Source organism: Akebia trifoliata, chromosome 7 (assembly GCF_017979445.1).
Source record: "Akebia trifoliata isolate Shusen 1 chromosome 7, ASM1797944v1, whole genome shotgun sequence".
Taxonomy (NCBI): domain Eukaryota; kingdom Viridiplantae; phylum Streptophyta; class Magnoliopsida; order Ranunculales; family Lardizabalaceae; genus Akebia; species Akebia trifoliata.
The window spans coordinates 7,563,674-7,578,883 of NC_141381.1; the positions used below are offsets into that span (position 1 = coordinate 7,563,674).

General features: G+C 36.3%; 1 protein-coding gene across 1 annotated transcript; it reads left to right on the top strand.

Moving 5' to 3' along the window:
* The first annotated feature begins 296 nt into the window (after positions 1-296).
* Positions 297-14,975, top strand: LOC147398154 (actin-interacting protein 1-2-like). The gene is made up of 6 exons (XM_086447302.1): positions 297-807; positions 3,809-3,970; positions 7,103-7,289; positions 8,424-8,849; positions 10,572-10,979; positions 14,066-14,975. The coding sequence occupies exons 1-6, from the start codon at positions 416-418 to the stop codon at positions 14,321-14,323; spliced, it is 1,833 nt and encodes a 610-aa protein (XP_086303428.1). The 5' UTR covers positions 297-415; the 3' UTR covers positions 14,324-14,975.
* The last annotated feature ends 235 nt before the right edge of the window (positions 14,976-15,210 follow it).

Consider the following 15,210-nt stretch of genomic DNA (forward strand, 5'->3'; position numbering starts at 1 on the left):
ATTTATGATTCCCATGTACTCCAGGTTGTTCAATGTGAGGTAAAATTTGATCTCACTTTAGCATTAATCTTCACGATAATGTGGAAGAGTTCCCTCTAGATCTAAAATAATAATAATAATAATAATGCACTTTCCTCATGTCAAGCATGTAAAAGCATAAATACTTTTCATCGAGATACAAGTGAAAAAGCATCTATGATTACTATACACTTACACATCAGGAAAGTGTGATATGAGGTACAATCTTGAGTCACTGTAGTACGACTTTAAAAATTAAAAAAAAAAAAAAGAAGAGAAAGTTGGCAGCATCAAAGCCATCAAACCTGTTCAAACTTCTTTCTCCATTAATAATTCTGCCAAAAACTTCTCCAATTCTCCATTTCCCATCACACCAGAGGAGAGCGAGAGAGAATCAATGGCGCAGCTTTCAGAAACCTACGCATGTGTTCCGTCAACAGAGAGAGGGAGAGGGATCTTGATCTCAGGAGATCCAAAATCAAACTCAATTCTCTACTGCAATGGCAGATCCGTAATTATTCGCAACCTCAACAACCCTCTTCAAGTTTCCATCTATGGTGAGCATGCTTACCAGGTCACTGTCGCACGTTTCTCTCCTAATGGAGAGTGGATTGCATCTGCTGACGTGTCAGGAACCGTAAGGATTTGGGGGAAACACAATGATCATGTTCTCAAGAATGAATTTAGGGTTCTTTCTGGTCGGATCGATGATCTTCAATGGTCTCCTGATGGACAGAGGATCGTTGCGTCTGGTGATGGGAAGGGAAAATCTTTCGTCCGCGCTTTCATGTGAGTTCTAATTCTCTCCTCTCTCTATCTCTCTTATGGTATGGTGATTCTAATTATTAGATTGATTTTTTTATCGAAAATTTATAAAATGCTGTTCTTTTTATTATAATACTTTTAATGGGATTGATATTTAAATTAGAAGAACTGTTAAATTGAAAGAAATAAGGTCCACACTCAAAAAATTCTCTGAATTTTGGGAATTCGAATAAGGGACTAGCCCATTAAATTGGTTAATCGATGATTTAGCGATTTATCATGGAATTTAGTAAGATATTTTACCTTTCACCTTCAATATATTTTTTTTTTCAACATTCAAATCTCAAGAACATTATAATCATGGGAAAAAAAAATTATAAATGCTGTTTTTTTTAATAATTATTATTTTACTGCCATTGATATTTAAAATACTAGAATTGTTAAATTAAAATAAATAAGGCTCCTTGTCACAAAATTCTCCGAATTTTTTCAAAAATTCATAAAATTCTCTGAATAAGTGACTAGCCAATTAAATTGGCGAATCAATGATTTATCAATTAATTGATGAATAACATCTTCATCCTTCAACCACAATTTTCTTTTTCAACATTCAAATCTCGAGAACAAGACAGGATTTTTAGGGTGGTTGAAGGTGATGGGTTTTGGTAAGAAACCCAAAAACATCATTTGTAAATACTCTGAAACATTCCCCATTTTTTATGAAAATTTTTCTTGAATTAACTAAAGAATAACCGAATTCGAAGTTGGCTATCATATTAAGGTCTCCCGGAAAACAAGTACATAACCACAGCCTTTATTGCAACTATAATATACTACTGGGTGGCACATGCATTTGCACATGATTCAAGAAATATAAGGGACTGATATGCAGTGTGTGTGGGGTGTGCTAAGTTTGGGGAATTCTTGAATCGTATTATGAATTAAGTAATATTGTGTCGATTCATATTTATGAAAGTAGCCCAGCCATTCCTTTTATTTTTCTATGATGTCCTTTTTGGATAACCGCTACTCTTCAAATTGAAAACGAATTGCACATCTCAGCTCACTACCATAATCAAGCATAAAAACGTTGTTTGATGTTGGTATCGTTGAGTTTGTTTCTCTACAGTAGGAAAATGCTCATCTTGGCATGCAATTAGTAGATACTATATATTTTGCATAAAATGTATTTGTCGTTATTGTTACTCCACATTCTTTAAACCTTCCCTTAGAGGGTGTTCTTGAGAAGACTCCTATCCATAAACTCCCCAAATTTTATTATGCTATGTGTAATTATTCTATTTATTTTCTTTTCAAAGTAGAAGGTAGCAAAATAATAATTGGCAATCCCATGAACCCCTGATATCATGATGTTTTCTTAAATTTGAATCATCAATTTTTTGTATGTGGGACCATACATCCTTGTAAGCACCCATTGGATTTAGACCATGACACATTTGCCGCAAATTGAAATCGAGGTTACCCTACCGTATCTGACAATTTCTTTACCTCAAGTGTTTTATCATCTCAAATCATAAAGATTACTAACCACTTATTTGTTTGCTTATCAAAAAGATGATTTGCTCCTCCAATCAATGTTCATTTTTTTATCCTTATAAAAACTTGTATCTTTTGGGTGAACAAAATGAAAGTGAGGTAGTGGGCACACTAATTGAATTTCACTTTCACTACTTTTGTGATACCATTACATAATATTATCTTCCAAAGCGGTTTAAAGCTGTGGTAAGAAGTTGCTAAAGTAGTCTCTGAGAAAAGAGTCCATCCTCAGTTTCCATGAAGATTGTACGATTACGTTTGTTTCTTAATCATATTAAGGAATGCAAATATCTGTGTTCTTCACCCATAATCCACGGAGAAAGGCTTGCTTTCTATTCTCACCTTGGTCACCATTAACTGCAAATGAAGAAGTTTAATCTCACTTTCTCCCTTTTCCTACAAGGAAGTAATATTCAATACTATCCAAATTGCAGCCCATGATTCTGTTGCCTGAAGATGCCAAAAGACTTGGGACTTGGGTTTGTTCAAGAAAATTCTCAGGCTACCTGTCTAAGATTAGGTGGTTCTTTGATTATCCATCCCCTTGTTACCTTCTCTCATCTACCTTAGAATCCTATACAGTTGTACCTGTAGGATTTTCAGCATATAGAAGTAAAGAAGAAAGAAGAAAGAAGAGAAAATAAGAGAGGTATAGTGATTACTGTTCACGCGGCACTATTCATCGTGAACAGTATACTATAGTGCATCCAAGAGCACCATAATATAATACATCCTATGCTCATTTCTACAGTACCTAATCTTCATTGTTCACCTCTCACTATTCTATCATTTTCTTACCCGTTCTCTCTTTTCTGATAAGCAAAGATTTCATTAATAGGGAGCAAAGTCAGCCGAGATGGCCAACCAAGCACAAGCAAGTAGAATAAGTTTACTCTCGTGAAATACAACACACACCCTCCCATATCACTACGAAATCTTTGAATCTAATATCCCTGAGTTCCTTAAACACCTTTGACCATAAGAATAGGAGGCCTAGGATTGACAAGATGAGAGATTGAGTCCATAACTTTAGCCTCAAAGATTCGCCTATTACACTCCAACCAAAGGCTGGCCCAACATATTGCGAAGTGTGTGAGACTCCAAGTCCAAAGCACTCTCTCAATTACTGAGAAAGAGCTGCCGGCCACAAGTCATGACTCAAACAGAACCTGCACAGAACCTGGATGGCACCCGGATACACCGAAGCCTAAAAAAATGTCCCCACACTTGAGCTGCCTCACTGCTGTGAAGTAGCACATTCTCCGCGGATTCTCTTTTTTTTTTTTCTGTATTTAAACCCACCCACTGGTGGAAGCTTATTTATGTGTGCAATTGCTTTCACACTAGTTACAAGTCTTTCAAGCATGTCCTTAATTATCTATTTATTCATGCCATGTTTCTTTTTTTTCCTTTATTCTAATGTGATGCTTGATTATCAGCTGAAAGTTGACAAACACATATTTTATAGGTGGGATTCAGGCACTAATGTAGGGGAGTTTGATGGCCATTCAAGACGAGTACTTAGTTGTGCCTTTAAGCCAACTAGACCATTTCGCATTGTTACATGTGGCGAAGATTTTTTGGTTAACTTTTATGAAGGGCCACCATTCAAATTCAAGCTATCTCATAGGTATGTTACAGCTGATTTTATTTAACTTACTTAATCAATTTAGTGAGACGATTTTCCTGCATTCTTGTAATAAAAAATGTGTTGATGGGGAAGTATTTGCTTACCAGTCTTGGTTACCTTTGGTTAAAAATGCAATGGCTCAATACCTGTCTCAACCAACATGCATGCACTTTGGTTATAAATATGTGTGTATATATATATATTGATAGATCACTTTGGTTATAGATATTGCAACAGCCAAACCATTAGAAAACTTAAAATAGTGCAATGATATGGTCGTAGTTGTCCAATTAATGATAGCAATGAATTAGAGAATGTACCATTGTACATGGGCTTATTGATGCACGTCTCTTTCAATGTACATTTTGTATCATTCATAATTTCAAATATTGTATGACTGTACAAGAAAAAAAAAATTAATTTTGTTTTAGAGTGCCATTTTGTAGTGGTATATTGGTATCCACCAATAAATGCAACGTCATGTTATTTGAGGCTCTGTCCAAGGTGCCTTTCTTTTTTTTTTTGCTTGGCCAGCTACTTTTGTTAAGATCCTGATGGATCAAATGTTACTCAAAACACACCAAAAAAAAAAATGATGTTGGATATCCTGGTTTTGATTTGAAGGGTATGAGCAGGAGCAAAGCCAAGGGGGGCAAGAGGTGGCAGTTGCTGCCCCTCAACTTTTTGGATAGTTTAAACACCTCCTGTACAGATTGACATTATTTGAGAAACCTCCATATTTTGAAATTGATTGCCCCCCCCCTCCCTTTCACTGTGGCTGTGTTTCCACTTCCCCTTCCGCTCAAATTTTTTTTACTGCACTTTCCCCTTAATTTTTTTGAACCACCCCCCCGCTCCCCTTCCCTTTCACAGTGGCTATGTTGCCCCTTCCCCTTCCACTCATTTTTTTAGCACAATTTCCCCTCAATTTTTTTGCCCTCCTGCCCCATATAGATACCTTTTTTCAGAGGGATACCCTATATTTCTTGCCACCCCTGTATTTGAAAAACACTTCCCTTAGTAAGGAAAGTTTCTTAATGCACCACTTTGTGATTAGACATCCTTTACATTTTGATTAATATTTTAGATACCCCTGTTCTTCCAAATTGAAGACATGCCCCCTCTGACATTGTCACTCTTGTTAGACTAATAAAAAAATAACTTGAATACCTTCATTTTCAACCTCTAATAAAAGATCTTTAAGTTTTCTTCTTAAATGACTACCTTCCATCTCTTTAATTCATACCATAAATTAATTTTAATCTATTTAATCTCATCTTCAATCCCACATTTTGAATCTTGTCTTAACCCCTTATAGAAAATCTTAAAATTTTCTATCAAACATGTCATCATCTTTCACTTCAAAAGTCTTATTGTATTCTTTAGATTTAAGGGTTAACTAATCTTATGGTTGAAGATTTGGGTAAAAAAATTTACCCCAGAAATTGAAGATTCGGTTGATTTTGTTTCAAATTGAAGACGGGGGTAATGCTGTCATTTTGCATTAACTATTATAGATGACCAAGCTCAAAGTGGTCATGCACGCGTTTTGGTGTTCCCCCGGAATACACCTTCCTATCCCTCCTGCTGAAGAAATATCATATCTGCTTCTCTGGCTCGGTCTGCCATAACCACCTTCTATCAGGTGCCGCAACCTCGGGGTGCAGGGGAATGGTTCTCTCTCGCCTGCCCTAACGGGTTGCTTAACTTAACACGGCGGCGGATAAATGCTTTATTTAAACACTACTCTTCCGATCCAAGTAACGGCTAAATGGTGTTCTAACTAGGCTAATAGAGATACCCTATGTTTGTAAACCAACACCCTTGATTTAGGAAATGATTTAAACACCCTTTTTCCTTCAACTTCTAACAAAATAAAACCCTTGAATTTTCTCTCCAAATCCTGTCATATTCAAGCTCTTACTCCTGATTTTTCTCTCCAATACCAGTCATATAAAAGCACTTCAACCTTCCCTGCTAAAGTTTATTTTGCCCCTCCTAGAAGAAAATCATGGCTCTGCCCCTGGATATGAGAATGATTTAGGGTCTTTTAACGCGGTCGATCAAGGGTTTTAGGGTTATGTTGGTAAGGTTATATGGGCTGAAAATCAGGGAATATACCTGTGGTTTAACCCAGGCTAATGAACTAGGCTAAAATAGGTTCATAACAATCTAAAGTAGGATGATAAGTGACTGTTGACTACGCCAAACATAAGCTATAGAGGTTGCATTTTAGGTAGAAAATAGCAAAAGAAAATAAAATCCAGCAACTTGACAATTGGGGAGCAAAAGGTGTAGCTGGACTAAGTCTTACATTCCTAGGTAATCAGACCAATGGAGTCACACCAAGATCTGGATTTACAGGGGATTCAGTCGCACCAATCAGTCGAAGGAGGCTCACATTTGAAGCACATTTGAGAACAATCATTAGATCTGGATCTTTAATTATCCTAAATCTAATGACCTTTGATTTATCATATTTAAATGGCTTTGTAAAGGCAATATATATTTTTCTAAATTGTTAGATCTTGGCCATTCATTCTAATGGTACGGACGGTCAAATCTTGTTACGTTTGGTCAACATTTATCATACTGAAACACTTTGAGTACACATTATTTGCACAAAAGGATATTTTGTTAACTTCCAGAGAATTTTTGTCTGTTTACAACTGTTTAGCATGTCATGATCTCTTTCATTAGCCTCTCACACAAGACCAAAGTCAAGAGGGTTATGTGATTAGTTTGAAAATGAGGGTGTATCTTAAATATGCAGCAAAATTGGAGTATCTCAAAATTACCCTAATTCTTTTTTGGGTTTTCTCATTGATTGGATTTTTTGTTATTATTTAGTAGTATATTTATTTATTTTTCTATTTAATTGATCCCAAATCTTTGGGATAAGGCATTGATGATGATGATCTATTTAAAAACTGCCTTTTCGTGATGCTTACTCCTCAAGGTTTTATCTGGTAAAATGCTGTAGCTTTTAAAACTAAGGTGTCGGGTTAGGTTGACACATTTTTGTCACTAAATGACACAGTCCTGGGGCCCACATGGAGATGAGTCAATGTCTAGAGACGGATAATTGCTGAACTTGTAGCATTCATACAAAAATTTGTGTTCGATCTGCAGGGAGCATTCAAATTTCGTCAATTGTGTAAGATTTTCTCCGGATGGAAGCAAGTTCATCAGTGTAAGTTCAGATAAGAAGGGGCTAATATATGATGGCAAGACTGGAGAAAAGATTGGAGAGTTTTCCCCAGAGGATGGCCACAAAGGCAGCATCTATTCTGTAAGCTGGAGTCCTGATAGTAAACAGGTAACTATTGGCTGTGTCTTATGTTTAAATTCAATGGTATTTTCAAAGGTTACTTACTAAAGAAGCTCTGCAGATTCTCTACTGAAAATGAGATTTACTAAAACTTTTAGAGAGCTGCTTTTGGCACCTCAACTTTTTCTTATTACACCTCAATTGAAAATAAAGAAAATAACAGAATGGTTGAGAATAAGTAAAAGTTTGGATGCCAATAGAAGCTTTCTTATTTTTTTTTGATAAATTTCCATTTTTTGGGTTTAGGATTTTATATGAGCCATTGTGCTTAATCATAATTGTAAACAACTATTGAAATCATTTGAACGAGTGGCATAATGTTTTGTAATGTTGAGATAATAATTTGAGCCAAATCTTTTTAATGCTTGAATAGTGTGTTTTAATCTTTAATTGGGGTGTGATAAATTTTAGAAATTGGGTTGAAATAAGTAAAATTTGGGGTGCCAATAGCAGCTCTCAACTTTTATATATGTCACTCTAAAAAAAAAACAACCAAATCAAAGCCACTAATTCGGCCATAGATCTGTGACTTATTCTATATTTGGCTATAACTTAAATCATGTCTAAGTGCATAATCTTGAACTTATTATGTTTCAGACTGATTTTTCTAAACCAGCTAAATACTGTCCTAAATGAAGTGACAAGGTTAGGCTGCATAACTAAACCCACTAAGCTAGTGTGGAGGATAATCTTCAATAGCCCAAGAGCAGGACTTCATCATGTTCTATATGTGACTCAAGTCTTGTACCCAGGGCTTAAATGGGTCGGGTTCGGACCGGATTTGAGTATATCCATATTCATATCCGGATTTGTATCCAAATCCTACTCAGATCCACTAAATTTGTATCACTCAGATTTTGGATAGAATCCGACCCATTTTAGGCCTACTTGTACCCCTTAGTCTACAGGTGGTCAAATCTGAAATAACTTTTCCCTTGTGCATAATCTGGACTCTGGATTTCCTCATCGCTCTTGATTATATTTATATGTTGCTATTCTCCTTCCATATTACGTTCCTTTTTTTTTCTTTATTCTTTTTCTGTCATTTCTTTTTTTCACTTAAAGTATCTTTTACGTTGTCCAATTTTTTACTGATCTAAACTGGAAATCAATCAATTTTAGGTACTAACTGTCTCTGCTGACAAGTTTGCAAAAATATGGGAGATCTCTGAGGATGGTAATGGGAAGGTAAAGAAAACTATAGTATGTCCGGGTGGTTCAGGTGGAGTGGAAGACATGTTGGTTGGATGTCTTTGGCAGAATGACCATCTCGTCACTATTTCTCTTGGTGGTACAATTAGTATTTTCTCAGCGAGTGATCCAGATAAAGCCCCATTATCATATTCTGGGCATTTGAAATGTGTCAGTGCATTAGCTGTACTCCAAGGAAGCCAAAAAGTCATCTTGTCTAGCAGCTATGATGGTGTAATAGTAAGATGGATTCAAGGTATTGGATATAGTGGTAAATTAGAGAGGAGAGATAATTCTCAAATAAAATGTTTTGCTGCTACTGAAGAGGAGATTGTTTCATCTGCATTTGACAACAAGGTGACTGATTTATATATTTTTAACTTATTGTATTCTAATTGTGCATTTATAGATGTTTTGGCTAATATGTGTACCTAAGAAGATTTAATTGGTTATAACAAATAATCTGTACCAGGCATACTATTCTTTGTTAACTTTTTAAATAACTACGCCCTACTTGAAAGTGAGAGCTGATCCTACTCTACAAACACCCACACACCAGAAAGGATTATGTGATTGACCCCTTCATTTCTTTAGGTTGAAAACTTTGCTTTATCTTGGAAACTGAAATATTTTGATTGGTATAGAAATACTTCAGAATTTTAGAAATTATGGAATTCATATAAAACATAGAAGTATGCTTTAATTTTTTGTTGGAAATAAACACAAAAAACATATTCACAAATCATAAGACTACAATCAACAACCATTTGAGGCAGTTAAATCAAGGTCAATAGCGTTCAATACATGTTGACACTATTAATTGAGACTTGAACTCTCACAGTTAGATTTCCATTTAAATGTTGTGTGTTTTTAAATGTGTGTTGGGCTTATGCCTTGAGGTGTGCCTCAGGGTGAGGCTTATTAAAAATGCCTTATTCATCACGGTACTGTTTATCATTGTTCATTGAGATTCTATTTGTTGTGGTTATTATTCATCGCTTTGTACGGGGATCCGTACTCTTTCTTATGTTTTCCATTTTTTGGGTAAGGTCTTCCTACCTATTCTAGTCATTCCTTGCACTCTATACTTGCTGGATTTTAGCCATGTCCATCAAGCTGATTCTGCTCAAAGTTTGTGGTTAGGGTATGTGCATCAAGACCTAATTGTTGGTTGTCTTGTGGTTGATGGAAGCGATCTCAAGTATGTGTCGCATGCTTCTATGTTTGTACTTTCTTAGCTGGGATTATATTTGTGCCTCATGGTTGCACTATTAGTGGCCAATCATCTTATTCAATCTTGGCGAGGGTCTTGTAGTACGATCGCTTTTATGTGACAGACGTGCCACGGGTGGCGATCATGCGTAATTTGTTGCTAAGTGAAACATATTTATTTGGCCAAGTGTTAGGGAGTAGTTGACATTGTATCTTTTTGAGGACTCGTCCTCTCATGAATAAATTTTATCTTATCAAAAAAAAATTATCCTACATATTCTTCAAACTAATTTGGTTTTTTTTTTTTGTTGTTGTAAATTTTGGGCTACAATCTTTTCTCCCTAGACTCATTTGTTCACTTTTCTGTTATAACTCAAAACTGCAGAGTTAATAATTTTGATCCTAAGTAAATAAATAGAGCTGCTACTGGCACCCCAACTTTTACTTATTACACCCCAATTAAAAATAAAGAAAATAAGTACATGGTCGAGAATAAGTAAAAGTTGTGGTTCCAATAGAAATTCTCTCTCATTTTTATGCTAGATTGCTATTTTTGGGTTTAAAATTTTATGAGCCTAATCATAATTGTAAACAACTACCGAAATTGCTCGAAGGAGTGTTATAATGGTTTGTAATGTTGAGATAATAATTTCGGCCAAACCTTTGTTATGTTTGAATGGTGTGTTTTAATCTTTAATTGGGTTGTGATAAATAATTAAGACTTTGGGGTGTAATGAGTAAACGTTGGGGTGCCAATAGCAGCTCTCTTAAATAATTATACATGCTTCTGCTCAACTCTTGGCACTTGTAAGGAGCAATATATATTCTTTGTAATGTTTCTCTGTTTTTTTTCCCTCAAAAATTTAGGTAAGGAGAATCCCTTTGCATGCGGATCAATGTGGAGAAGCAGAATCCATTGATATTGGTAGTCAGCCGAAGGACTTGAACCTTGCGTTTCTTTCTCCTGAACTTGCTTTAGTTTCAACTGATTCAGGGGTTGTCATGCTTCGTGGGCCAAAAGTAGTGTCAACCATCAACCTTGGATATGCCGTGACAGCGTCTGCAATTGCACCGGATGGAAGTGAGGCAATTGTAGGTGGACAGGATGGTAAATTGCACATATACTCAATCACGGGTGATATGCTTACAGAAGAGGCAGTCCTTGAGAAGCATCGGGGTGCTATTAGTGTCATACGTTACTCTCCAGACACTTCTATGTTTGCTTCAGGAGATCTCAACAGAGAGGCCGTTGTCTGGGACCGTGTCTCCCGAGAGGTAGTCTGATCACTCTTAATATCTAGGCCTGTTGATGGATCGGATCAGACCCAAAATACGATCTGTTCCAATCCGATAACTTCAGGTCTGGATCGATGTTTTGGATTCCGATAAGGATCCGATCCAATAAGGTTTTGATCCGATATGTTATTGGATCGGATATTCGGATCTAGATCAACTATGTCCTGATCTGATAACATGTTAGAAAGAATATAAATTATATTATATATTTGTTTCTATATGTAAGGTTTATTTAAATTTTGTATATAAAATCGGGTTTGGTCTGATCCGTACCTGATCCAATTGTTAATGGATCAGATCTTGATATTAATATTGAGATCCGATAAGGATCTGATCTGATCTGATCTATATGGGATCAGCAGCAAATCGATCCCAATCCGATCCGGACCCGATCCATTGACTGCCCTATTAATATCTAGCCCAGCCTCTAGTTTTTCAAGCTTGATGACATAATACTATTACTACTTTCTACACATGTAACAGGATGCATATGTGAGTTGTGTCTACATTGATACTAAGTGTCGTATGCACTGACCTTAGATTTTTAGCCCAATCAAACTATGGCTGGGCTCACACTAAGGACTTGGGTAACCTGACCAACACGAGCCCGATCAGTATATATTCACTTGGGGATTAGGGTTCTGTTTTGCTTTATACGGTCTTATTTGCATTAAAATCATATAAATAATACCTGTAAACATAATACTGAAATATGCTTGGATTAGTTTGAAGTATCTGTACAATAGTACATCTGAACAAGTTAGAAAATGGATTGATAATTGCATTAAAGGGGAATAGTTTACGAAATGTGATTATACAACAGGCACAAAGAAATAAGCACCCAAAAGCAACCCGAGCAAATTTATTAGCCCACTACACAAAAACAAATACAGAGCTTGATATACAATAACATTCAGTTTGAATAAAAAGATCATGCATTGTGAACCTTAGAATTCTTCCACGACCTAATCCAATGGTCCATCTTGTATTCAAATATTCTAAAGTTTTTCTCCTAAAGGTTCTGACATAGGGTGAAAGGAAACATTAACCGCATGATCTGTCCTCTAGTACCACACATGTCAATAAACAACCCTCTTATTCCAAAGCTGTTCTTGGCTTGATCCATGTATATCATGTATCACAGATCCAAATATACTCATGCCACATCTTTCTAGAGAAAATGCAATGGATAAGATGGTTGTCTTCTAATGCTGCATATGCTTTGCACATGAAGCACATATTAAGAATAATTTTTCACATACTAATGCAATGGTTGGCCGTTAAAATCATATTTTATGACCAATGAAAGAATGCTACTTCGGTTGGGGCTGGGCTTCTTCACATCAACTTGGCTGAGAACGTCGATGAATCATCTAACAGAAAAGCCTTCTTTTTGGCTACTTCTCCAAAGTCTCTGGTCAGGTGTGTCTGGATTGAGCCCACGCTTTTTATTTCTCCAACATGCTAGCTGTGTCCCACTAAGTTTCTTCCAAACCTTAGCCCTCCAGCACTGTCCATTTCTCTTGAAGAATTTAGTCACTGCTGAGACTTTATTAGTCAACATAGATTATAGAGCCAAGGAGGCTGGCTGAGGGTATCATCGCCACACCAATCATGATCCCAAAATCTTACTTTATTGCATTTTCTCACTTCAAAATGTAAGCCATTTGGAAATTAACATAACTCCTTTAAACTCCCTCTAAACCCACACCCCATATGAAGAGAGCACCTCATTGCATCCCCACCCATAGATTCTACCATTATTCGAAGTTTTGTGCCATTTTGGATTGTTTTGGCAGACCATTCCGGTTTCGACTGAGACCAGAATGAAAGATTGACTCCAAAACTTCCAAAGCTTCGGATTGTCTTGGAATGTTTCAGTCAAGACCATATCAGTTTTTCTCCTAACCAAGATATTGCATTGCAACAATATTTTAAACCTTGATTTCTACCACTATACTTCCCTTCCACAGACCTCCAACGAGTATCTGATTCTTTTTTATCGGTAAAGATAATTTTATTGAAAGAAGGAAAAACAAAGGGGGTCGAGCAGACCAACCCAAAACAAAGAAAAAGTAACAAGAAAAAGAAACAAACTACAACGAAAACAAACAAGAGAGTCTCATGACAATAAATAAACCCCTTAAACTCCTTATAAAGTTTACTCCACGAAAACAAGAGCTCCAAAATAGCAAGAACTAATCCTTCGATCGTGGCCTCTTTCCCCTCAAAAATGCTTTCATTATGATGTTTCCATATTTTCCAACAAATTGCGAAAGGATCCAAGTACCAAAGAATCCGTTTTGACAACGAAAAAGCTCCATCCCACAAGAGCCAAGATTCCAAAGCCGACTTGACTGAACTGGGAAAACAACCCATAATACCAAATAACGATAAGAAATGCAACCAAATGTGATGAGCTACACGACAATGAATAAATAAGTGGTCCACCGTTTCCGCCTGAGATCTACAGATACAATACTGATTTGGCAAAATAAAGCCCTTTCTAATCAATTGGTCCATAGTAGCTAGTCTCCTCAAAGCTGCCATCCAAAGAAAAGTTGAAATCTTCGGAGGAATCTTGTCACCCCAGACAAATGAGTAAGGAAAATATGTTATTGTACTAGGAGCAATACAATTGTACAGAGACATCACCGTAAATTTCCCATCTGTTGCCCCTCCCCCCACTCTCTGATCTTCCGAGTATCTGATTCTTCACCATAACTCCATGAACATAACCAGTTGCATAATAGAGATCTTTGTTAAGCTTCTATCATTTATTATCCCTGTTATTTTTTGTATCTTCTCTTGCCAATTTTTTTCAAGCTATACTTTTCTCAATAATATAGTACGATATTGTAGAGCCAGTAAAGTATAAATATGTTGTGTTAGAGCTTGATGAAAACTTCATTCTGGTGATTTAACTTTGGCCTTACTAAATTTCAATTTCTCTATTTCAACAAAAGCACCTTTTCACCAATGTTGTATCTTCCTAATTAAAATAAGACGGGCTTCTCATATTTTTTGGTAAACACATGCTTCATTTGAAAAATTAACTCTTGCAGGTGAAGCTAAAGAACATGTTGTACCACAGTGCCCGCATAAACTGTCTGGCTTGGTCTCCTGATAACACCATGGTTGCTACCGGTTCCCTTGACACATGCGTCATTATATATGAAATTGATAAGCCTGCGTCAAGCCGAATAACCATAAAGGGAGCTCACCTGGGTGGAGTATATGGAGTGGCTTTTACCGATGAGTGCAGTGTAGTGAGTTCGGGTGAGGATGCATGTATCCGTGTCTGGAGAATAACTCCACAGTAATTAAGATTTGAGTACGACTACACAGAAGCAGATTTCAGATTAGCAATAAAGAAGTTTGGGAGTTGTGCGTGTTTTGTGCGGTTTTGTTTGTTGAGATTTCTTACCTACTTGAATTGAAGGGGTAAAGGTGAAGAAGAAAGATCAAGATAAAAAAAGAGAGATTATATATGCTTTAGCAGTAGGGATGAAAATCAGCAATGTTCACTTTTATGGTCTCATTGCAGTGTAATCGTCTCAATGTCATTAAGGGCATGTTGGTTTTGTGTGTGTTCTGTAAGATCTGAAAGGATTATGAAGAGTATGTCGAGTCTTTGCTATTTTTGAGGCTCTGCAGTTGATGTGCCGATAGTAATGGTGGTGGGATATGAGCTTTTGTTGTCGAAGATTAAACTGTAATGGTGTGGGTTTTGGTTGTAATGAAGTTGATGCTGAACCATACTATTTACAAAGGAGGTTTGAAGGCTGAGGTTTGTATTAATCCTTTTTGATTACTTGTTAGAAGATTTGATTTTGTTGCTTTAGATTATGTGGCATAGTCCTTAATGCATTGTCGGATCATCACCGATGGAGGATGAGTAATTGCTTGGTTTCTTTTCTTTGCTTCCGTTTGTGTATGAGCTTTTCTAATAATTGTGATGATTCTATTTTTTAAGGGTCTCTATGATTGTGGGAGAAATTAGAATATTGTTTTCTAGGAAAATATGATTTGCAGGTGTACGATCATTCGAGCAAAAATTCAAGAATGAAGTGGAGAGAAGTCCAAGAACAGAAAAGAAATCTCCTTACAATTTAACTTGTACATAAGAAAAATAAAAATCATCAAAGAGGATACCTTAAAAATCTTGCTCTAAGAGAGGAAAAACAAACTAGAGGAGATATGATGCAAT

Excerpts from the sequence above, each read along its gene's own strand:
- LOC147398154 (XM_086447302.1), top strand. The coding sequence starts at position 416 with ATGGCGCAGCTTTCAGAAACCTACGCATGTGTTCCGTCAACAGAGAGA. Across the intron at positions 3,971-7,102 it reads AAATTCAAGCTATCTCATAG|GGAGCATTCAAATTTCGTCA; the intron begins GTATGTTACAGC and ends TTCGATCTGCAG. Across the intron at positions 7,290-8,423 it reads GGAGTCCTGATAGTAAACAG|GTACTAACTGTCTCTGCTGA; the intron begins GTAACTATTGGC and ends AATCAATTTTAG.